Source organism: Malaclemys terrapin, chromosome 3 (assembly GCF_027887155.1).
Source record: "Malaclemys terrapin pileata isolate rMalTer1 chromosome 3, rMalTer1.hap1, whole genome shotgun sequence".
Taxonomy (NCBI): domain Eukaryota; kingdom Metazoa; phylum Chordata; order Testudines; family Emydidae; genus Malaclemys; species Malaclemys terrapin.
Genome location: NC_071507.1, coordinates 173,153,401 through 173,176,322, shown reverse-complemented (window position 1 = coordinate 173,176,322; position 22,922 = coordinate 173,153,401). Strand labels below are relative to the sequence as shown.

The 22,922-nt window shown below is 43.2% G+C and overlaps 2 protein-coding genes across 3 annotated transcripts in view; one reads left to right on the top strand and one right to left on the bottom strand.

Annotated features, from left to right (window-relative positions):
• Positions 1-5,500, bottom strand: part of TRAPPC12 (trafficking protein particle complex subunit 12) — a 99,814-nt gene extending 94,314 nt beyond the window's left edge. The window contains exon 1 of one of the 2 annotated variants that reach the window (XM_054022777.1): positions 5,414-5,500. The gene's annotated coding sequence lies outside the window, so the exon portion shown is untranslated. The remainder of the gene's footprint in view (positions 1-5,413) is intronic. The other variant, XM_054022776.1, reaches the window with a different exon arrangement.
• A 76-nt stretch (positions 5,501-5,576) lies between these two features.
• Positions 5,577-22,922, top strand: part of EIPR1 (EARP complex and GARP complex interacting protein 1) — a 174,400-nt gene continuing 157,054 nt past the window's right edge. The window contains exons 1-2 of the mRNA XM_054022778.1: positions 5,577-5,718; positions 19,941-20,024. Coding sequence (XP_053878753.1) covers positions 5,677-5,718; positions 19,941-20,024 — 126 coding nt within the window. The 5' untranslated portion in view covers positions 5,577-5,676. The remainder of the gene's footprint in view (positions 5,719-19,940; positions 20,025-22,922) is intronic.

The following is a 22,922-nucleotide window of genomic DNA, read 5'->3' as shown; positions in this document are numbered from 1 at the left end:
TTTATCTTTCCTTTTACACTATAAGCTTTTTAAAGAAGGGACTTTAACTATGATTGTACAGTGCCTACTATGATAGCTTGAGCTGAGGCCTTTAGGCATTACTGGAATATAAATATTAATGATAATAAATAATAAACATGTTTGGGTATAGAGGAAAGGAGAAAACCAGTAAGCACCTGCTCCTGCTCCCACTGAAGACAGTGGGCATTTTGCTACTGATTCAATAAAAACAGTGCTGGGACCACAGAAAGAGAGGATTATGCATTTTAAGATTTCTGAAATCTTTTGTTCAAGCCTAGGAGTCTGCCTCTCAAATTTCAGAGAATGGAAACTTACCTAATGTCTTCTATGAGATGGCTCAGTACCTAATATGATGAGATTAGACACTATATTCTAGAAGGAATCAATAATAAGCACCTCTTCATAGCACTTCTGATACTCAGCTGAATGCTTATGAATAAAGTTATGTTTTAGTCACAGGTATTTTTAGTAATAGTCATGGACAGGTCACGAGCAATTAACAAATATTCGTGGCCCGTGACTTGTTCATGACTTGTACTATACTCCTAACTAAAACTTGGGCTGAGGGTGCTCTGAGGGGTTGGTCTGGGGGCATCATGGGTGCTGGGGGTTGGCCCCCCGGGACCCCTGCTGGTGCTGGGGGGAAGGGAAGGGTGGGCGGGGCTAGCAGGCTCCCTACCTGGCTCCGCATGTCCCTGCAGCTCCTGGGGAGGGAAGGCCGGGGGGCTCCGTGCACTTCCCCCACCACAAGCTCCAGTTCTGCAGCTCCCATTGGCCTGGAACTGCAGCCAATGGGAGCTGCGGGTGCGGTGCCTATGGTCAGAGGCAGCACGCAGAGCCGCCTGGCCCCTCTGCCTAGAACAGCGTTTCTCAAATGTTGCCACCAAGGGCTTTTCTTGTAGCCACAGCTTCCTGGTCGGTGATTGGGGGAGGAGGGAGCGCAAAGCAGCAGCCCCTCCCCAGGGGCCACCAGAAGTGGTTGGGCCCTGCCCCCCTCTGGAGAGACACAAGTTGAAGGAAAGGCAGCTAGTGAGTTCCCCCACCTTCCCAGGGGCAGTGGGATCGGGCTACAGTCCTTGGGTGGGAGGCTCCAGCCACGGGCCTTCAGGCTCTGTCCCCTGGACGTAGGGTTTTAGCCTCCATTCCCTGGATGCATGGTGATGGGCTCTGGCCCCAAGCCCATCCCCCCCATCACCTCTGCCCCCTACAGCCTCCACCAATGCCCCATCACCCCTGGCCCCTGCGGCCTCTGTACCTATCTCCCCATCCAGGGCTTAATTTCTGAGTAAGTCTGTTGTGAAAAGTGAGATTTACATGTTTGTTAATATCACTTTTCAGGGAACACTTACTAGCTAGCAAGTCTTAAAAAAAGTAACCAAAACAACCAACCAACCAAAAGAAACAATAAGAAAAATGACAAGAACATTCAAAGCACCTTATTTGTGTTTCTATTCTGTTTAGGTCCAATGAAGAACAGAGACAAGTGTACACTATTTTTATTACTGAGTCTGAAAAAAACAAAACCAAAAAACCCTACATAGATAGATTACAATGATTTGGACATGTATCTGTGCATATTTATTTGTTTTTCCTAAAGTTAATTAAGTATTTTAGGAAAAACTGTCAGAGCGGCTACGAGCAAGAATTGGTGGCCGCACTCTGAGACCACCAAAAAATTTGTTGTGAGAACCCCTGAAAGAGCTGAAGGGACATGCCGGTCATTTCCAGGGAGACCGCGCCCCCCCGCCCCCGAAGTAAGGGCCACCCCACACCCCAACTCTCTGCCCCAGCCCTGAGCTCCCTCACACACCCAAACTGCTCCAGCAGCGGCTGGTGCAGCTGGCCCGGGGGCTGCCTGATCTGCTTGGGCAGTCCTGGAGCCAGCTGCACCAGCCGCTGCAGAAGTCATGGTAAGTCTGGAATCTGTGACTTCCATGACAGACACACAGCCTTACTTATGAATAAGGCTACATATTAGACACGGGTATTTTTAGTAAAAGTCATGGACAGGTCAAGGGCAGTAAACAAAAATTCACGGTCCATGACTTGTACTATACCTGTAACTAAAACTTGGGCCGGGGGGCTGCGGGTTCTCTGAGGGGTGGGGAGGTGGGGACGGTCCAGGGGCGCCACAGGTGCTGGGTGGGGGGCAGACTGCGGCACACAGACCGGAACCCCTGCTGGTGCTTGGTTGGTGGGGCTGGCAGGCTCCCTACTCCATAAAAAGAAGTTGCAATACTATAAAATACTATATTCTTGTGGGGGCCCCTGTGGGGACCGGGGCAAATTGCCCCATTTCCCCCCCCCCATCTGGGCGCCCCTGACCAGCAGCAGCCCAGAGGCTGCCTGATCTGCTCGTGCAGCCCCAGAGCCAGCCGAATCTGTGACTTCCGTGACAGACACACAGTCTTACTTATGAACACATTGGTGAGGCAGGGACATATTAACCTCCCACTTTACACATAGGAAATTTGAGGCAGAGAACAATCATTCTTGTCAAAGAGGTTTCAATTGTAGTAATACATTAAGTTTGTGTCCACATCACAGCCTTTCTGCTATCACACTAGCACTGGTATATCCATGCCTATCATACCATGTTTATATTGGTACATTCGGGGCAAAAATTCCTCATTGTTCCAAGGAAATAGATGTCTTTGAGAACATACATACATACAGAACAACATCAACTGTATGGAGTGCAATTGCACTTTGGGATGTCATACCTGAAAGAGAGGTGGGAGAAAAAAAGGACCTGACAAGTCAATTTAAAAGTAACAAGCTAAGGGGTCCTGTCTGTGTTTTGGGAAGGAAGTGGAGAACGTGCTATACCGGTTGCAGAAAGACAACCATTTGTCAGCCTAGACAGGGGACGACACTTTTGGTTGACCTGGTTATAGCTGGATTTTAACCTTGTTGCACATTGACACAAGCCATATTTAGAGGCACGCATGCCAGAAATGTATTATAAACTTGATTAAAGCCAGCAGTATGACTAGGGTGTTGTTGTTTTTTTTTGGTTAGGAATTCTCTAGGAATCTGTAGTACCATTCCTTCTCTCCGACTCCACCCCAATGCCTCAAGAAGATGTATTCTACTCTTCTGTTCAGTGTGGCTCCCAAACTTAAGCAGCAAAATAAGAGACAGCCTTCTATAGAAAAATTTAGAGTAACTGATGCCTCTGTAACTTTGAATGGGTTTGAAGTTACAAGGATCAGGTTTTCTCCCACCACATAATCCCTGTTACATTTCCTGTTATCTACCATGGTGTAGACACGACACTGTTTAACCAGTTGAAAACACTGCTAGGTCTTTTAGTCTCACAACTATTTTCTAAATAACACTATGTACATTTATTCATCAATTCAAAGCTTGGAAGTTTGATTTTATTCCAACGAGGAAAAAAATCTTGTTTACTATCTAGAGAAATATCTGAATGGGAGTGAAAAATGGAACACACTGAAGAAAAAGATTAATTAAATTTAAGAAACACACGTAGATGTGGAAAACAAAGAAAAGTTAATCTCCTAAAATACTTGTTGATAAAAGATGCAATTCTGCAGAGGAAAGCTAAAGATATAGAAAATTTTACTAAAAATTTGTAATAAGCAAATATGTTTTTTTCCCCCAAACATATCAAAGGTGAAGATTTCTACAATTCTCTGGCAATTTTTTTTAAAACCTAACTGGCATTTTTAAACCTCTCTTTTTAACATCTAAACTTTTGCATACCCCCAAGTGGGGTTCTCCATCACTGCTTATGGCAAAATTCAGTAAATTCACTCTATTTTACCTTTTGATTGTGAAAAACTTAAACAAAAAAAAAGGCTACATTTTCCCATATTTCAAAGCCTATGCAGGTTTGGAGAAAGAAGCTAATTTTTCTGGGAGATGAATTTAAGATGAATTTATTTCCTTAATCTTGGAGGCTTCTTATTTGCTCCTAATCTCAGACTAAGTAATGATTACATTTTTTTTTTATTTTGATGACGTGAAGTCTTATCTTTCTATATATAAAACTACAGCTAGCCTGGTACTGAATCCATGCAGAATCCCACTGAAAACAACAGTGCTTTGCACAGGCACAGACAGGAATAGGTCTCATTGCAGAATGGGCCAAAGTTATTCTAAAATCTCAATGAAAAGTTTCTACCAGTTATACTCACTGAAAATACTTTCAGCCTGCTCTGTGAGTAGCTCATTCCCTTCCTTTGTCATCTATAACTGGGTTTCTCAACTCGTGGGTCGGGACCCAAAATTGGGTTGCCAGAATATTTCAAAGGGTCATGTAGCAGCTCCCGTCCCACAGGGATGGTGGGGCTCACCTCCGTAGTCCAGGCACTCCAACCTCTGGGGTTCCGCCACTCAGCTTTCGCCCAGCCATCATGATGACAGGCGTCTGGATAGGCCAAAGCTTAGAGTGGCACTGCAACCCCATGAGCCAGGTGACAACTCCACTCACTCAAATTTGGTCCAGCAAAGGGGGCAGGGAGAAATCTGAGCTGCAACTTGGAGATTGCAAAGCCCAGAGCAGAGAGCCAAGCCCTGCCACAGCCCAGGAGCTGCAGGAGCCACTGCTGTGGGGTGAGTGCCGGGCAGGATCCAACCCTCCCATTCCTGGGGGCAGGTTCCAAACAAAACCACCTCCAGGTTATTTAATGAGTCACAACAGGCCATAAACATTTACAAATGGGTCCTGAGCCCAAAAAGGTTGAGAACCACTGGTCTATAATGCACTGGCAAATAAATACATGTATGCTCACAGTTTTGTCACGGAATTTCGTGTTTCTGAGTCTTTATGGACATCTGTGCTAATTCACCAGGCTAAACCTTTGGTCTGGCCAGTCAGTACCCACTACCTCTCACTTAATAGCGTGGATATAGAGAGTGGGGTTGAAACTCCCTGGCAGGTACCGCACACAAGGCTGAAGGGGATGAAGCAGGGCGTCCGCACACAGTCTCGTTACTACTCCCGGGTAGCCGTGATGGGTGCGGAGCGGCGGAAGAACATGGCCACTGTCTAACAGAAGAAGGGAAAGGGGGCGTCCCAGCCCCTCAGGCCTGGCTCAAGGGCCTCTCACTGGGGTTCACTTTCAGGCAGATCCCCCCCGGGGGGAAGATTTGGCTCTGCGGGTGGCAGCCAGACCCTAGTAACACAAGTGACAGCCCATCGGGGAGACACCTCTGCTGCCGTCTCGCCCCAAACCGGGACCCCGGCGCACCCCCAGCCCGGCCAGCTCCACGCTAGGGAACCCCAGGCCCGCTCGCCGCCTGCCCCACGCCAGGCTGACTACAGCGGTCCCCGGGCCCGGCCAGGACCCCCGCCCCTCCGTTCCACCAGGCCCAGCCCAGCCCGGCCCGGCCTCCCCATCCCCGCTACAGCCCTGACCCTCACCTGCTTAGCACCAGCAGCAGCCTTGCACCGCCGCCCCAAGGATCCAGCAGCTTCTGCGTCTGCGCCGTCAACCAGGGAACGGTCTCTACGGCGCCTGCGTCTCCTTCACACCACCCGGAAAGGGAGAGAACGGATGCCGCAGTGGCTCAGAAAGGCCCCTGGGCTAGCGAGTAACGTATGAAACAGGGGAGCCGGCTCCGGCTGGGGGAAAGGGACGTGCGGCTGTTGAAGGCGGGCCCTGCGGGAGCAGCTGTGGGGACGTCATGGAGGATGACTCGCCAGTGATCTATGGGCTGGAGTTCCAGGTGCGCAGGAGCGGGGAGAGGAGCCCCTAGGAGGGAGAGGTTTGGGGTGGAGAGGGTGGGTTGGTTGGTGTTGGAGAGGAACCCGCCGGGGGGGGGTGGCGGTGTTGGAGGGGAGCCTGCGGGGAGGGGGGACTGTTGGTGGCCGGGGGGGGGGCGGTTGGAGGGGAGCCTGCGGGGAAGGGGGGGGTCTGTTGCTGGCTGGGGGGTAGTATTGGAGGGGAGACTGTGGGGTGGGGCGCTGTTGCTCCCCGATGGAAGGGGGTGTTGGAGGGGAGCTCTGGCGGGGGGGGAGGCTATTGCCTACTTGGGGTGTGTGTGACAGGGCTTTTCAGGGGGCAAGGTGGTGGGCAGTGGAAGAGGACAGCTCCTTGCAGAGCCGCAGGAGCTGGGGGAAGATGATACTAGGCAAGGGAATCAGACTCTCTTGCAGCCCCCATCCCACATAGCTGCTGATCAGGGGTTCTTCCTGAGCCCAAAAATGTGCCTATGCTACAGTTAGCCTTAACTCTGACCCTTGCCTGCTTTCACATGTAACACAATAACCACTCGCTAAGGTGCCTAACAGCTTGGAAGTAAGAGGGGCTAGTAGCTCGGTAGAAGGGAACTGATTGTGCAGAGTGACTTGAGTTGTGCCATACTTGGCAGAATAGATGAACAGTAGGAAGATATGTCAGTTACGTAAAGGCACTGGGTACAGTGTGGCCTCTTTTATTTAATAACTAGTGTTCTGTATCTCTTGTTAGTTTTATTTATTTATATTCTTTATGCTTGAGTGCTCTAGCTGGGGAGAGGGGGTATTATGCAAGGCAGCGTAGGGATGTAGAATAGAAAAGTCGCTGTGCTGAAGAGTTTACAGTCTAATAGGATAGACCAACTGCTATAGAGCTATGGACAAATTGTCAAAAGAATAGAATTTGTAAGTTACACTTTCACCCCAGTCAACCTCCTTCCCAGCCCTGGCTCAGCCTGAGTGGCCTCCTTACAGTGGACTCACAGAGAGCACTTGGCCTCAGTCTGGGCAGGGGAAGAGAAATGCCAACAATTTCTGAAGGTATATGCCCGTGGTTGCTTCTCTCTCCTGCAGAGTGGGGAGACCCCTGGCTCGTCCTTGCAGGGCAGGCAGCCTACATGACTCATGAAGAAGACTGAAATACATCTTGTGATACATTACCATTCATCAAATTTCCCTAACTCGTTAGATATTTGCTGCTGGTGCTATAGTTTCCCCCTTAACTAATTTTTCCTTGTAGGACAAATTCATAATCCTATCATTGTGTTTTCATGTCACAACAGGATAGTTTTTTTGCAGGTCCAAAACTGAAATGGTCCAAGAAATGGCAAGTGAATGGCTTAATGATGGATTATTAGTGATGATTCTCTGTATCAGCCCTGTTGCCCCATCTGGGTACCTTCCGTTCTGTTGTATTCACTTTTATTGTCAATAGAGCACAGGGCTGTTTTTGTGCGTACACTATTGGATGTTAAATCTGCTCAAGTTTGACTATCATAACTTTACCATTATGTGATTGGATCACAGAGGCTATACATCCTCCTATTTCTTCAGGGTTGATAATTCCAGATTTTAAAGGGCATTAAATGCCTAAATACCTCTAGCCCTTAGTCTCTTATTTTGGATCATGGCTGTATATTGTGTTCGAAGCAAAGTACTATCTGATATAAACCGTAAATTGTGTGACGAAGGTTTCTAGCGGCGACATCGTTTAGATCTCATCCTAATCATTGTTCAGAACTCTGCACTGAGCTGTTCCACTTACTCTCTGGGAAATATGCAGCAGATGCTTGGGGAGGATCTCCTGGAATTAGGCCTGGTTGGGAGCATAGAGGGCAATGGACTTTCTGAGAATGTAGCTCTAACCAGGGATTTGTAAAAGTTAATGGTGAGCAGGAGGAAGTGTCCATGTGGCAGAGCTCTGCTGTGGAGCAGTTTTGGAATGGGGAGGAAGGGTGTGTAGTTTTGTGGTTAAGGCACAAAGGAGCTTACAGACTACAATATTATTCCTAGGTATTTCTGGCCTCCATAGACTTACAGTGTGACCTTAAGCAAGCCACTTGACTTCTCTGTGCCTCAGGTTTCCTATCTGTAAAATGAGGCTAATATTTCTGTTTTTCATATGAATAAATTCAAGTTTGTAAAGTGCTTAGGTATTAAATTGAGTGCCATAGAAATGCCTATAAATTAAATATGAACTTCACAGCATAGACTCATTCCCTCTTATAGCTCTCCTAAGGCACATAGGAAAGGAGCCATCCCCAGCTCCACTTTGGTAGAGCTATTGATGTAACTCTCCTGAAGCACTGAGGAAGCACTGCAGCTGGGGGGAAATACCTCTTCTGGAGAGCTCTTAAATTCTGCTGGAGCAAGTGCTTCTTTCTGTTGCCTGTATTTTGTTTGGCTCCTTCAGTTACTTCCAGTCTCCCCAGCTGCCAAGCCCCTGACATCCCTTTATGTGGCAGCCTTACAAAACAGAATTATGCAGCCACATAATCTCATAGTACACAGGGCCTTGAATCTAAGCCACAAACATTTCTATTTGTTCATGAATGGCAGTTCTAAGCCTCAGTCGCATGCTGCCCAGGAAACGTAAGTAGAGTTCCTGCGTTTGTGCCTTCCTTATACAGTACATTCCTTAGCCAAATGAATGTCGACTCTGGTCTGTCTTGTCTTTCCTATAGGGCTAATTGCTAACTGGCTGATTGGGCTTTGGCTACTGCTGTTTGCTGGATTCTCCAAGGCAGATCACTTCCTGCTGTTAAGTGGACGTATTGCCATTTTGCTGCTCTCACAAACAAGCTGCCTCATGCAGTTCCTTGGATTGCCAACGTACGTGTCACCACAGGATGATTCCTTTCTTATCCTCCAAACCTTTGGTGTTTGCTCTTGCCAACCACTCTTGCTCCCCTGACCAGAAGTTTTCTGTCATATATAGGCAAGCTCTTCCCTCAGTCTGCTGAAGACCCACCTCCTTGGACCCAACTCCAGCTGAGGTCTTGCTGTAGCAGTACATCAAGAGAGCCCAGCTGTTATTTAGGCCCTCTTTTGTCAAGGACACAACTCCATCCTTGGGCTGCTGTTCCCTTCTATGCCTGGAATTAACAGTGGCTCTTCTCTTCCCATAGAGTGAGATCCCAGGCAAATATAGAATTGAATAATGCTAATAAAGCTAAGATAAGTTAGTTTTTAGTATCTAACAGTTTAAATTTAGCACTGCATGTCCTAAGAGAACTGTGCCAATCATATTTCCCACTTGTTTCAACAGGCTTGCTTAGAGCTAGAAGGCTGTAAAGAGAGAAGACCTGAGAAATAGGGCACATCATTATACAGAATGTGTTATGAAGTAGTTTTGCTTTTAGAATGATGACATTTTCCAGACTGGCTATCCCATGAATGTTTGGATATTTGAGTAATGATCCAGAATTCCCAAAGGGTTAGAAAGATTTTTTTTCTTTAAAGTTGCTGACTGATTTTAGTACTAGTGAAAGATGTCCTCTTATCTGAAGTTATCTGCAAATAGGTGCAGCACCAGGACAAATTTCCCTATGTTGCCCTGTCAGTGTGCCTCAACATCATACTCACCTTTGTCTTGGCCTTTCTGCTGAGAAGGTTATAAACTGTGGTGTAGTGGTAATTGTGTGATGGACAAAGACTACAAACTTGCTTTATGCATGCTACCAAACTCCATCACATACCATTGACTTTTCAGTACTACCTACTTGGGTTGAACTTAAACTACTGACCTATAATCTTCTAATTCAGATAGACTAAACAATGAGTTATCCCAGAAGTCTCATTAACTACAAAATCTCTCCCTGAAAGGTTATTTTACAATGATATTCTAGGTATAACTATATCAGTCCCTAAACTTGTACCTCTAGCACAATACTAAAAGTAAATCTATAGGTTGTAGTATTGGAGAGAATGGAAAAAATGCTTAAAATACGTTTTCTACATGTATTTTCAGACCTTCTTCCCCAAAATATGGCACTTTAAAACCCATGTTCTTTATTAGTTAGAACAGCATTTTAAAAAAAAACAACAACAAACACTATTGACCCACAGATTAGATTTTAATCTACTATTTAAATGCTCCTCTTATCTCTTCCCTCTCTCTGCCCACCTTGGATTTAGAATAGTTGTGAATTAAGAATTTGGTTTGCTTTCAGTACAAAACCTTAACTGAACTTTTTCAGCTCAGATCCTACTGTGATGGGTATAAAAACCTAAGATGGAACTTTTTCAAGTGATAATTAAAATATACAGTAATCCTAAATAAACTCTTGTCTAGTCTTCTCCTCTTTCTCCATTTCTGTACCTTGAGAGGTTCCCTTCTCATGTTGCGGAGAGTGACTTCAATACAATTTTATCTGGAAAGCTCATGTTTCAAGTCTTAAAAGACATACATTGGGAGAGTCTTTTGCTTTGTAAGCTTAAAAGTTGAAAATTAGCATTGTTGCAAAACAAAACTTGCTGAAACTTAGTCTATGCTTCTATCTGTAAGCTGAACTGTGAAAACCGACCTTTTATTCCTTTGTTTCCTATCTTGTAATTAGTTACTGATCCATGAGCAGACTTTCCCTCTTATCCCATGACTGCCTACTTTGCTTTAGAGCCTTTGGTGAGGGACGTTGTCTAAGGCTTTCTGAAAATCTAAATACACTATGTCCACATGTCACCGAAATATCAGGTCCACCTAGCTGAGAGCCAATAACAGCCAGACAGGGATAAGGAAGAGTTGCTTTATTCTGCAGAAGAAAGGAGAGCTTTGCACCTTGGTACAAAAACTCTGTCTTGCACACATTTTACAGATCCTTTATACACATTCAGACAAAGGCCCTTGCTATGTTAACACTTGATTGGTGGTTGCCAGACCCGTGCTTCTGCTATCTGGTCAGTGAAAACCGGCTTGGAGCCAGGAGAGAAGACAGTTCAAAAGTTCAGGCTACTGTGTAGTGAGGTATCTGCTTCCCCCTAATGGCCACTGGTTGACATACTGGCTGCTAGCTGTTAAGGGGGGGTCACTAGTAACTTTCACACACATGTTTGTTGACACCCCCTCTCCCCCCAAGAATTTTAATAGATTGGTGAGGCATGATTTCTCTTTACAAAAGCCATATTGGCTCTTCACAAACATATTGTGTTAATCTATGCGTCTGATAATTCTGTTCTTTACTATAGTTTCAACCAGTCTACCTGCTACTGAAGATAGACTGACTAGCCAGTAATTGCCAAGATCGCCTCAGAATCCTTTTAAAAATTGGAGTGCTATTAGCTATCCGCTAGTCATCTGGTATGTAGGCTGATTTTAGCGATAATTACATACCACAGTTAGTAATTCTGCAATTTCATATTTGAGTTCCTTCAGAAGTCTTGGGTCCATCTGATCCTGGTGACTTATTACTGTTTAATTTATCAATTTTTTCCAAATGCTGTATTGACACTTCAATCTGGGACAGTTTCTAAGATTTGTCACCTTTCTTTGCAGTCGCAAAAAAAAAAAAAAAAAAAAAAAAAAGGACTAATATAAGTCTGGGGAGTACTAACAAGAGTGTCACATGTAACACACAGGAGGTAACTGTCCTGCTCTACTTGGTGCTAGTGAGGCCTCATCTGGTGTACTATGTCCAATTCTAGGTGCCCCACTTTAAGAAAGATGTGGACAAATTGGAGAGCGTCCAGAGGAAAGCAACAAAAATGATAAAAGGTTTAGAAAACCTAACTTATGAGGAAAGATTAAAAAACCTGGGCAAGTGATAGCAAGTGAGAGGGACAGAGTCTCGCATGCATGCCCAGCTCTGGCCCCTGATCCAGGGGTGGGTCAGGCAGATTCATCCCAGCAGAATCCAAGTGTGGAAGGGCTTAGTGTGTGGGGATCCAGGTGTGGAGTGAGAGGGTTCTGTGTGGGGCAATCTGTGTGCGGATGGCTCACTGGGGGGTCGGAGTGCGAAGAGGAATGGGACTCTGCACAGGGGCCCAGGTGGCTGGGGCTCAGCAGGGACAGTCTGGGGGGATGGGGCTTGGCTTGAGTGTTGGGGCTTCGGTGGGGGGGTCTGGGTACCGGAAGAGTGGGGCTTGGTGGGGTCGAGGGTCTGGGTGCAGCTGGTTGGGGCTCATTGGGGTAGAGGTCTATGGGGAGCTCGTTGGGGTGTCCAGGTGCAGGGAGGGTGGGGCTCATCAGTGTGGGGTTTTCAGTGCAGGGGGCTCAGCAGGAGATGGTCTAGGTGCAGGAGTGGGGGTCCAGATGCAGGGTGGTGGAGCTCAGTGGGGGGGTCTGGGTGCAGGGGGTGAGGCTCGGTGTGGTGGGCATTTTGGTACAGGGGGCTTGGTGATGGGGTTCTGGGTGTGGGAGGGTGACGTTTTGGGTATGGGGGGGGTCGGGATGCACAGGGTTTGTGCGGATGGGGGAGCAGCTCCCTGTTCAATGATCCCTCCGCCCGTTGCTGATGAGTGATGGGGGCAGGAAGTGGTGGGGGGAGGGGTGTGGAGTGGTGCTTCTTGCAACTGGGGAAGGTTTCTTGGGGTGGGTCTGACCGGGTCCCATCTGCTCCTTGCAGGGGAAGAGGACGTCCCATCCTCCTCTGCCCAGCCGGGACTAGCCTGGCACAGGGTGGGAGCCGCTGGCTGGGGTGTCCCCAGCACCACCTTCCTCTCTCCACCCCACCTCCCCCAGTGACCTACCTCTCTGCTGGCTGCTCTGGGCGCCCAAAACGATGTGCCCGCACTGCTGGGGAGGGACATATTACCGCCCTTGTGGCTCCCCTTTTATTTCATGTCAGCAGCCATTTTTCTGTGGGGAAGCAAAGAGATCCACGGGGGCCGTGAATTCTGAGTGTGCACAGTGCGCATGTTACGCTCATACAAAGCACCTGGGATCTTTAAAGAGGAAGGTAAATACATAGAATTTATTGAAAATACAACAGTTGGCATATGCTTTTTAGACACACATTCACACTCTTGCAGTGATGTTTATAGTTACCAGTCCAGAGTCTGGATCAATCTAGTGGCCAGCCAGATTGGTCGCAGAGTGGAGCGGGACTCTATTGGTCACGATCTGATGCTCCTGGAGTGTGGCAAGATGAACCCAAAGTCCCATGGCGGAGCACCCTGTTCTTATAGTTTTTTTTCCCTCTGTTGAAGCCTATGGATTTTGCTGTGTCAGTTTGTGACTGGTTACTTCTTAATTGGTGTAAACATTCCAATACACCTCGGAGAGGGTCATCTTGTCCTTTGTTCTGATTTAATCAATTGCCCTTAGGGTGCCAGCCTTCACCTCAGGGTCATCAATCTACCCTTCATTATGGATGCGCATTGATGATTCTTTGATGTTCTTTGTCTCTTTACTACTTCTTCCTTGACGCTGGCTATAAGAATGGCCTTCGCACCTTATCTTTTCCTGATGCATACATTCCTCATTCACACAAACAGATTGAGAATACAAACAGTAGTATTTTATATCGAGCAAAAAGGCATTGCAAATTAAACCTTGCTAAGTTTTACAATCAATAACCAAGACAATTTACATTGAGACCCAGGCCTTCAATATTCCTCTAATCTACTTAACATATTTCAGAGTAGCAGCCGTGTTAGTCTGTATCCGCAAAAAGAACAGGAGTACTTGTGGCACCTTAGAGACTAACACATTTATTAGAGCATAAGCTTTCGTGCACTACAGCCCACTTCTTTGGATGCATATAGAATGGAACATATATTGAGGAGATATATATACACACATACAGAGAGCATAAACAGGTGGGAGTTGTCTTCAGAGTTGGTAAGACAACTCCCACCTGTTTATGCTCTCTGTATGTGTGTATATATATCTCCTCAATATTTATTCCACTCTGTATGCATCCGAAGAAGTGGGCTGTAGTCCAGGAAAGCTTATGCTCTAATAAATTTGTTAGTCTCTAAGATGCCACAAGTACTCCTGTTCTACTTAACATAGACACAGTAGAGAAGCCTGTCTCTTACTTACTAAAACCTTAAAACAAAGAAATGTATATTTAACTAGAGTGCCTAATTTGTAATACATACAGGAAACCATAGTAGACATTATAACTTATCCTAAAACAAAAGGGTGACCATAATCGGTCATAAGGATTGTTCTGGTCTGTCATTCCTTTCTGCTATTCAAAAAGGGTGGCTGACAGGATGAAATCAAATCAGACATTAATTCTCATAGTACATTATAAAATCCAGCTCCTACACGCAGAGTTCCCCCAGGAGTAGACGACGTGGAATCCTCACCATTGGAGGTTTTTAAGAATAAGTTAGACGCCTGTAAGGGATGATCTAAGAGATATTTGGTGCTGCCTCAATGTAGTGGGCTGGACTAGGTGATCTCTCGAAGTCCCTTCCAGTTCTATATTTCTCTTATTGTATGGAATAGGGTAAAGAGACCAGAATATTTTAATCAATAATAATTCAGAGATAGACCAACAGTTGCTTAGTGTACAGAGCTTCTTTTTCTAATAGTGCTGCTCCTCATATCTACTCTTTTTACATAACTCAGGGACTGAAGTTTGTGTTTAAAAACTCATGCATTATTGTTTAGACCAAAGCTCTCTGTATTGACTTAACTCTGCTTTCATTGAAATCAATTGTAAACTCCCATTGACTTCAGAAGTATCAAATTTAGGCCGATGCTGAGCACTTCTGAAAAATCCTATCCTCCTGGTTATCACTAGTGTATTTAATGGGGTCTACTAACATTGGGTGGCAGCCACCCATATTATTATTATTATTATTATATTCAGGAGTCTAGGGTTTGTCATGGGCCAGGGTTTCTGTTTCTTGGACTGGGAACTTTCCTGGGTCACTAATTTGTCTCCAAAACAAAAGCAAAAGCTATCCTTGTTCGTTTTGCTACCATTAACTCCACATAGATGAAAGGTAATTTTGCCAGGGTTAGACTGTGCCAATCTAAGCTGCTTTGGGAGAGGAGTGTGAGGGAGAAAAAGGTTAAATTCTCTAGTTCTGCAAATATGAGACATTTCTTGAAAGGATCTGTAAACCTGTCTTTGAAGGAGAAGGTGATATAATGATTGAGGAAGCTGTGACACTTCCTGTGGGTACTGAGGGTTGTGAGGGACCTGGCCACCACCTGCCCTTAGCAGGAGGAAGTATTGTCTGTGCCTGCTGTGGATCAGTACCTTGAAACCTCCAGCCTCTGATAAGACAAGCACTACCTTCTAGGCCTCGCTCTCTCTCTACAGGCTGGTGATAGGCACACACCAACTTCTGAGTCCTCCAGCCGTCTCTTCTGGAGTGCTCAATCCTTGTTCCCCTGAGCACTCTCGGAACTCTTAGATCCACTGTTCCTCAAGGAATAGTACACACCAGTTTGAAAGACTGAACTCAGTATCACTACTCTACTTAACATACAGCACTTAGATAATGAAAACAATAATACATTTATTATTGAAGAACAGAGATACAAGTGATAGAGAATATTGAAAACAAATGGTTACATATGAAACAAAATCATAACACACTTTCTAAAGCCTAAACTTAACTAATAAGGCATTTCACTATCTTCTACAAAATAGCTTGCCCCACGTCCTTTTCTCAGAATTTTCAACCAGGTTGTCTGAGATACCAACTCATAAAATCAAGCTTGTTGGCAGCTTGTCCTCAGAGATTGAAGGAATACTTTGTTTTCATCTGCACCCCAGATACAGTTTCAAAAGTTCATTGTCTTATTCCTAAGCAGGATAACCAGGCTATTTTTGTTTTTTCCTTCAGCCTTCACAATCTATTGATTAACAATTTGCTCAGACTCTAAGAACATAAAAATGGCCATGCTGGGCCAGACCAATAGTTCATCTTGCCCCGTACCCTGTCTTTGGACAGTGTCTGGTGCCAGATGCATCAGAGGGAATGAACATAACAGGAAAATTATCAAGCGATCCGTCCTCTGTCTCTAGTCCCAGCTTCTGGCAGTCCGAGATTTAAGGACATCCAGACCATGGGGATGCATCCCTGACTGTCTTGTCTAATAGTCATTGATGGACCTATCCTCCATGAACTTACCTAGTTCTTTTTTGAACCTGTTACGCTTTTGGCCTTCACAACATTCCACAGGTTGACTATGCATTATGTGCAGGAGTACTTCCTTGTGTTTGTTTTACACCTGCTGCCTATTCATTTCATTGGGTGACCTTGGTTCTTGTGTTATGTGAAGGGGTAAATGACACTCCTTATTGACTTTCTCCATGCCATTCATGATTTTATAACCTCTACCGTACCCTTCCTTAGTTGTCTCATTTTTAAGCTGAACTGTCCAAGTCTTTTTAAATGCTCCTCTTACTGTAAATGGGTGTCCATTGTGAACTATACAATACTTAATTTGCACGTGACCTGCCAGGGTGAGATAAAAGTCTCACCCTGCCAGGGTTATGGGAATCCTCTTTTGGTGACTAGCAAACATAAAATTTTTAAATTTTTGTTTCAATTTAATCTGCCAGGGTCAGATGTAGTTACCCAAATAGTAGCTTTTCCTTGATAACTGGATAACATCACATCTAGTTTGGCATAGGAGTTCTGGAATGTTTAATGTAGTAAGGCCCTCTGGTAGAAAGACAAGATGGGTTAGGTAATATCTTTTATTGGACCAACTTCTGTTGGTGAGAGAGATGAACTTACACAGAACTCTTTTTAGGTCAGACTTCTCTTTTTAGTGATTTCACACACTGCCCACCACCATGCCCAGTGACCTCTCAAATCTTTGTTTTCTTGAAGTAATATCTTGTCTCCTTTTTTGCTGTAGTGGAAGGGTGGAAGGGTTGTTTTAAATCGACTCAGAGCTCATACTGCTGGTACTAAAAGTATGATAGTTTTACTACCTTGGAAACAGATGATGCATTATAGACACTTTTTTGCATGCATATGGTTATTCCTCTCCAGGTATGTAATTCATGGCTCTATAAACTGCTTTAGGATGCAGTAAATGAAAATGCCAGTTCATTTTATTCACTTGACTAGATTATGTCTCTGTGGTTCATATGCTTTTCAATATAACCATTGTGTTTCAGTATTAGCTAGGGTCTATCTATACCTATTCAATTGCAGATATGATTATGGGGCTGGAGTTTTCTGTGTCTCAAGCTTTCTGGTGAATTAGGCTGCGCATGCTTCAAGTGGAGGAGGACAGTAGCAGTGCACAGTGACTCAATACCAAGGCTTATCATTAAGGTAGGGGAGGGGAGCTTAGACCACCAGTTGCCAAACTCTCCTATACATTGACCACATGCTCAAAGCAAATGTCCTGTCCATCTGAAGTACCTTTATCACCTGTTGAAATGATCATTTATTTATTTATATTGCTATAGCACCGAGGAGCCCTAATTATGGATCAGGACCCCATTGTGCTAGGTGCTGTACAAACACAGAACAAAAAGACAGTCCCTGCCGCAAGGAGCTTACAATTTAAGTCTAAGACCGAAGACAACAGATGGATATACACAAACAAAGAAGTACAATTAAACAAGAGGCAATATTGGTCACAGCATGGTAGGCAGAAATTTCTGCACACCAATAGCTGTTTTGCTGTTGTGACTTTCTCTGAATCAACTTGCCTGAGTAGTCACAATTAAAAAATAACAGATTTGCATACTTGTGCATGGGCCATCTGAAGATCCATTATCTCTATTAAGAATCAAACTGTCTCAGATACTGGTAATCCCTTATTGACAAATCTGATAAACACAGATGCATTTTCCATTCTTTGAATGAGGATAACATGTAGGAAGTCAGTTCTTTATTTTGAAATGTTTCAGATATTTAACACAAACTTTTAATATTTTCAGCAGAGTGGGGGAAAATATAATTCCCACTTTTAATTTTTTTGGAGGGGGAAGGAAGAAGAAAAAGTTGATTGTCCATAGACAAATGTCAGCATATGGTGACATTATCTCTTTTTCTTTTATTTTAAAGTGCACCTTGAGTCTAAACTGCTTTTAAGAAGAGGCTCTTTAAAGACGAGGAAACAAAGTTCTTACCAGTATTTCTTTATTCCATGAAAGACCCAGGAGATCTTTTTTGTTGTTGTTTTGTTCTACTCCACTTGTTAAACAACTGAAGTCTATTTGGTTGAAGGAGATTTGTAATGACTGGGTTGTTTCTAGTGGTGCTTTCGTGAAAAGAACTTGGCAGGGGATTTGAAATGAAAAGAAGTTCTCACCATGGCTGAGGGAAAAATCCACATTGTAAATTTTATATAAAAATTAAAAGCTTTTTGGTGAACTTTCTTGCTGTCACTGAACACTACAGACTAGTAACATTAGCTCTGTATAGACCCAATGCAGGTAGATGTAATGTAAGTTTCATTGCATAGATGTAACATTGTAAATCCATAGTGATTCATTTCTATTATTTCAGAGTTTAGCATGTCCTGAGAACAAACTGTCAGTTGAATCAAAATTTCTACTCACTTTATGATCTGTTTAAATGCTCACAGTGTACTAGTTTTTGACCAGTAAACTCATTTCACTTGTTACCCATGTCAGGTTTAAATCTAAAGTAGAAAATGTAGTTTTTCATCTAAATCAGTGTTCAGTCTAGCATCTGAAATGTTTATCTGTTCAGTGGTGTTTCAGAATGAATTCTGAACTCCAGGTCCAATCTGATCATAACCCCCTAAAAGATGGTCGGACTGCTTGTTTTATTCAATGAAGTTCTAAGGGTGTTTTTCCAAAATACTATTCTGTAATTAACTTGTGGTTAAAATGAAATAGATAAAATAATAACACTCTTAAAAGCATGTCTCTCCAAAGTTCTAGCCACCTTAATCATCAATTAAAAATAGATTCTTAATTAGTAAGGCTATTGTAAATAAAACAGCACCTTAATCTCCCAGCATTTAACTATCAGTCAGACAAAAAAGAATGGGTGTAGTGGAGATGGGCAGAGCTACTAGCTACCTCAGTCCTTCCAAAATGCCTGCTTAAAAATATGGGCTTTGCAGCATGCCTGGAGTGTCGACAGATTTGGGATATTTAAGAGCAAGTGGGGATGTGAATTCCAAAGTTATCTGAGGTTTTATTACAGCACCTTATTGGTCTCTTTAGCAAGCTGGCCAAAGACTGAAATATCCTCTACCACAGGGTTGAGGCAATTGGCAGGGTAGGGTGGGAATGGCTGCATTATCACTGCCAGTACTGTGCCTTTTTTATGAGTAAGCAGAGGATGATCATTTCCATTATGGTCATTCTAATATGGTCTTAGCTTTAGTGGCTTAATGTTGAAAAGCAAGGCGGACCAAGAACTTCTTTCCTTCTAGCTTGCTCTTTCCTGTGAATAGTAGGGAAAAGAATGGTATGGGGGAACCCCTGATGGAGGAAAGGCCAGTGCGTCATGGCAAGGGGGTTTCCCTAGGGGCTAGAAGGGGGGGCCTGGGGATCTGACTCCTGGCCTCTAATCTCTGCACCCCAGGGATAGCTCAGTGGTTTGAGCATTGGCCTGCTAAACCCAGGGTTGTGAGCTCAATCTTTGAGGGGGCCATTTAGGGATCTGGGGCAAAAATCTGTCTGGGGATTGGTCTTGCCTTGAGCAGGGGGTTGGACTAGATGACCTCCTGAGGTCCCTTCCAACTAGGGTGACCAGATGTCCCGATTTTATAGGGACAGTCCCGATATTTGGGACTTTAACTTATATAGGTGCCTATTACCCCCACCCCCTGTCCCGATTTTCACACTTGGTTTCTGGTCACTCTACTTCCAACCCAGATATTCTATGAATTGGTGACTTTCCGTGTGGGTTCAGGAATCTTACTTAAAGGTGTAAAATGTTTGTTTTGAATAATTTGTTCAAGAATGCCCTTTGTCATTGCAGCGGCCTTAAGTATTTTTGAAGTCACTTTTGCCTCCTTCCCAGGTTTCATGATTCTGAGTTCATTAAGAAGAATTAATTTGGGAGAAATCCTTAACATTGAATTGTGTGTGTGTGTTTTTTTTTTTTTAATAAATATGGACACATCATTTATTTAGCACCCAGAGCATGTATGTACTTTACAGATGTGAGAAGCAATCCCTTCATTAAAAAACGTATGTAAATAGCCTAAATACAGATAAAGTTTAGGAGAAAGATGTAGTGTAAAAGTTTGGTGCTTAAGGTGATCAACTGGGATGTCTTTTATGTTCCAAGATTTTCACAAATTATTAATAATGTATTGCATTGTGTTTTTATAATGGTTTTCTTTTTTTGCTAGGCCCGTGCTTTAACACCCCAGATAGCAGAAACGGATGCAATTCGATTTTTGGTTGGGACACAGTCTCTCAAATATGATAATCAGGTAAACTTTTGTCAGAATAATACGTTAAGTATCAGGAATATTCTTTAACTTTTTACCACTGTATTACTTCATTTTCCTGCCAAGTTTGAGCATTAGATGCTTTTATTTTAAAAATACTTATTATGTGAACAAAATGTACACGTTTTGATAAGTGGTTAGGTGAATGAGATGTCGTTTTTTTTTTTTTTTAAAGGATAATATATTTTCATAGTCACCCAACTTTCTAAGACTGGTGAATAATTAATTTTAAAAAGCTTATCATAACTTATTTGAGAGAAATTGCAAAATTAATCAAATTAGTTATTTAATAAATATTATTTGACCAGTTCTAGTACTAAGTTACTCCTTTTGATTTTGTAGAACCATTTTAAACTGCAGAACAGGTAACCCAATTAAAGTAAAATCCTGCTTTCCATTTTGAAATCATAGTTAGGCCCTCATGATTTACTTCAATGGAACTCCTTAAAGGCATGTATGTGTAAGTTTTGGCAGGATCTGGACCTTTAGGTTTTAATTAATAATTGTCTACAGCTCTATTTCCATGAGCCTAACTTCATTTTTTGCCTATGAATATCCATAAAACTTCCATCGCTGTGTTTCTGCAGGGAGTAAGGGCTACAGTGACGTACAGCCTATACACTGCTGCCTATTTTACAATCTTTCCTTGTAAAAGTAAAATAGCTGACTTTTTATAAGATTAAATTAGGACATGCCTTTATATTGAAGGGCAGGCTGGAGCCCTAAACTAGATTAAAAAACCCATAGTGTTAGTACAGTCACTGACTTTTCGCATTAGAATAGTTTCAGTAACAGTATTTATTCACTAATACCTTTAGCACACAAACAGAGCTTGGATTCAGGAGGTGCATGGTGCTACAGTGTGCTGACACTTCTCTCAAGCTTCTTTCTTATTCTCCAGAATTTCAGCTTTCATTTTTTTTTTAAAGCCAATCTCTAGCTGTTATGATTGTGAAGAAAACCTCAAATGTGAAGGGTATAAATGATGTAAAGATGTTTAGAGAGAGGTGAGATCCTGGAACAGAAGCTCATCTCTATTCATCTCAGTGAAGTTTAGTCTCAGATGGCCAATAGTAACTTAAATGTCAACATGAACTGTTTTGTTTTTCATGTGAGAAAGGAGAGAGAATCACAGACTTACTGTGAATGTCTCATTTTGGTGTTATTAGTACGTGTTAAGTTTGAAAGATGTTCCCCTCCCCTCCGTCAAGAAGGAGCTGAGCAGAGTGCATGGACAAAGTCAAGCTCTGTCAATGGGGAGCTGAGCTCAGAGGGCATGCATAATCATATTTTGAAAAGCTGCACAATCCAGTGTGAGCACTGTCTCACTTTGGTAGTTCATATGGTTGGAACAGTACCACCACCTTTCGCCCCAGTTTGACCACTGAACACAGCATCCATAATGGCATAGCAAACACAACAGTTTCACCTTGTTTGTTCGTATAGGCATGTTGGCACTCTGTAGTATGAAAACCAGACCTTTGCCCCGAAAAGCTTACTCCTTCCAATTGACACAGAACAGGATGAAAAATAAAAAACATACCAAGATTGGGAGAATGAGGAGACATGATAGAAAATGTAGGGAAGGGAGCAATGTTCCTAGAGTATTATTTTCAAAATTCAGATTATTTTGTTTTTGTCCTGTTAAATATAACCTAGCATGCAAGGGAGAACAGATAGTGTTGGAGCCGAAGTTAGCAATGGAAAGCTACCTGAAACTGAGTTTTGGAGAGGGGAAACCACATGATGTATAAATAATAATAAGAGAAGCTGTTCAAGGTATAAAAATCTGGGTGTTGTGTTATATATCTGTATACATTATGGTTGGCAGAGGGAGAAGAAAATGACACAGAAAAAAATCAGTTTAAAAAAAACAAAAGAGCAAAATTTTTTTCATTGTTATATCTCAGATAGTGAAATGCCCGAAGATTAACTATTGACTGTGAAGGTGTTTTATACTAACTGGGTAATTACATCTAGTTTTTTGCCTAGGATAAACTATCTTTGACTTCACGGAGTATTTAGCCGAGAATTTAGTTATTAATTTTTAAGGAGGAAGTACCCTCTAGTTATCACCTAATATCCAATGAGTTTCAAATCATTAACATGTACTGAAAAGGAAATGTTGACATGATTCTGACAAGGTGATTGTGGACATTAATTCTTTACTCTAGCCTTGTACATACATGTTGAACCTGCATCTAACACTTTTTCACTATCTGACTTTTTTTCTCTCTCTCAAGGGAATAGCACTAACAATAGAGGTGCAGTGCTTTTAGTGAGCTATTAACAAATAGTTGTGATTGATGGCATGAAGCACAGCCAAGGGCCATTATCTTCTCCCAGCTAGTCATTAATCCCCAAGAAATACTATAGGCCTCAATCACTGTTGCTTAATTCTACACCACCTTTTTTCCCATTACTTGACCTGTCTTTAGTAGCTGGCTGGCACCTTTGGTGCTGACTTCTAACCAGGGGCTACATGGTCAGGAGGGTTTTTCATATAGCATCAATATATGCAGAATCTCTTGTTTTGTTTCAAGTCACATAAAGGTGTGTCATAGAAGAAAGCTAGTCCCAGAGCTGTCCTGATTTATGGAGGTAGGAAGTTCAAAAACAGCTTTGCAGCAGAAGAAATGGAGGTATTTACAGAAGATTAATTGAAAACAGAAAACACTTCATTTGTAACATTTATATTAAAAGTGGAGGAACAATAATAATAATAATAAAAAGTGATGATAAAATTATTTGTGTTATGGCAACACCCAGAATGTCAATGGTTCTCAGGTTTTAAGATCTAGCGTGCTATATCTAGTACTTAGCATTCCACCATCATAACTTAATCAGTGTAATTTATAATAGTAAAGCATGCCAGGTGCC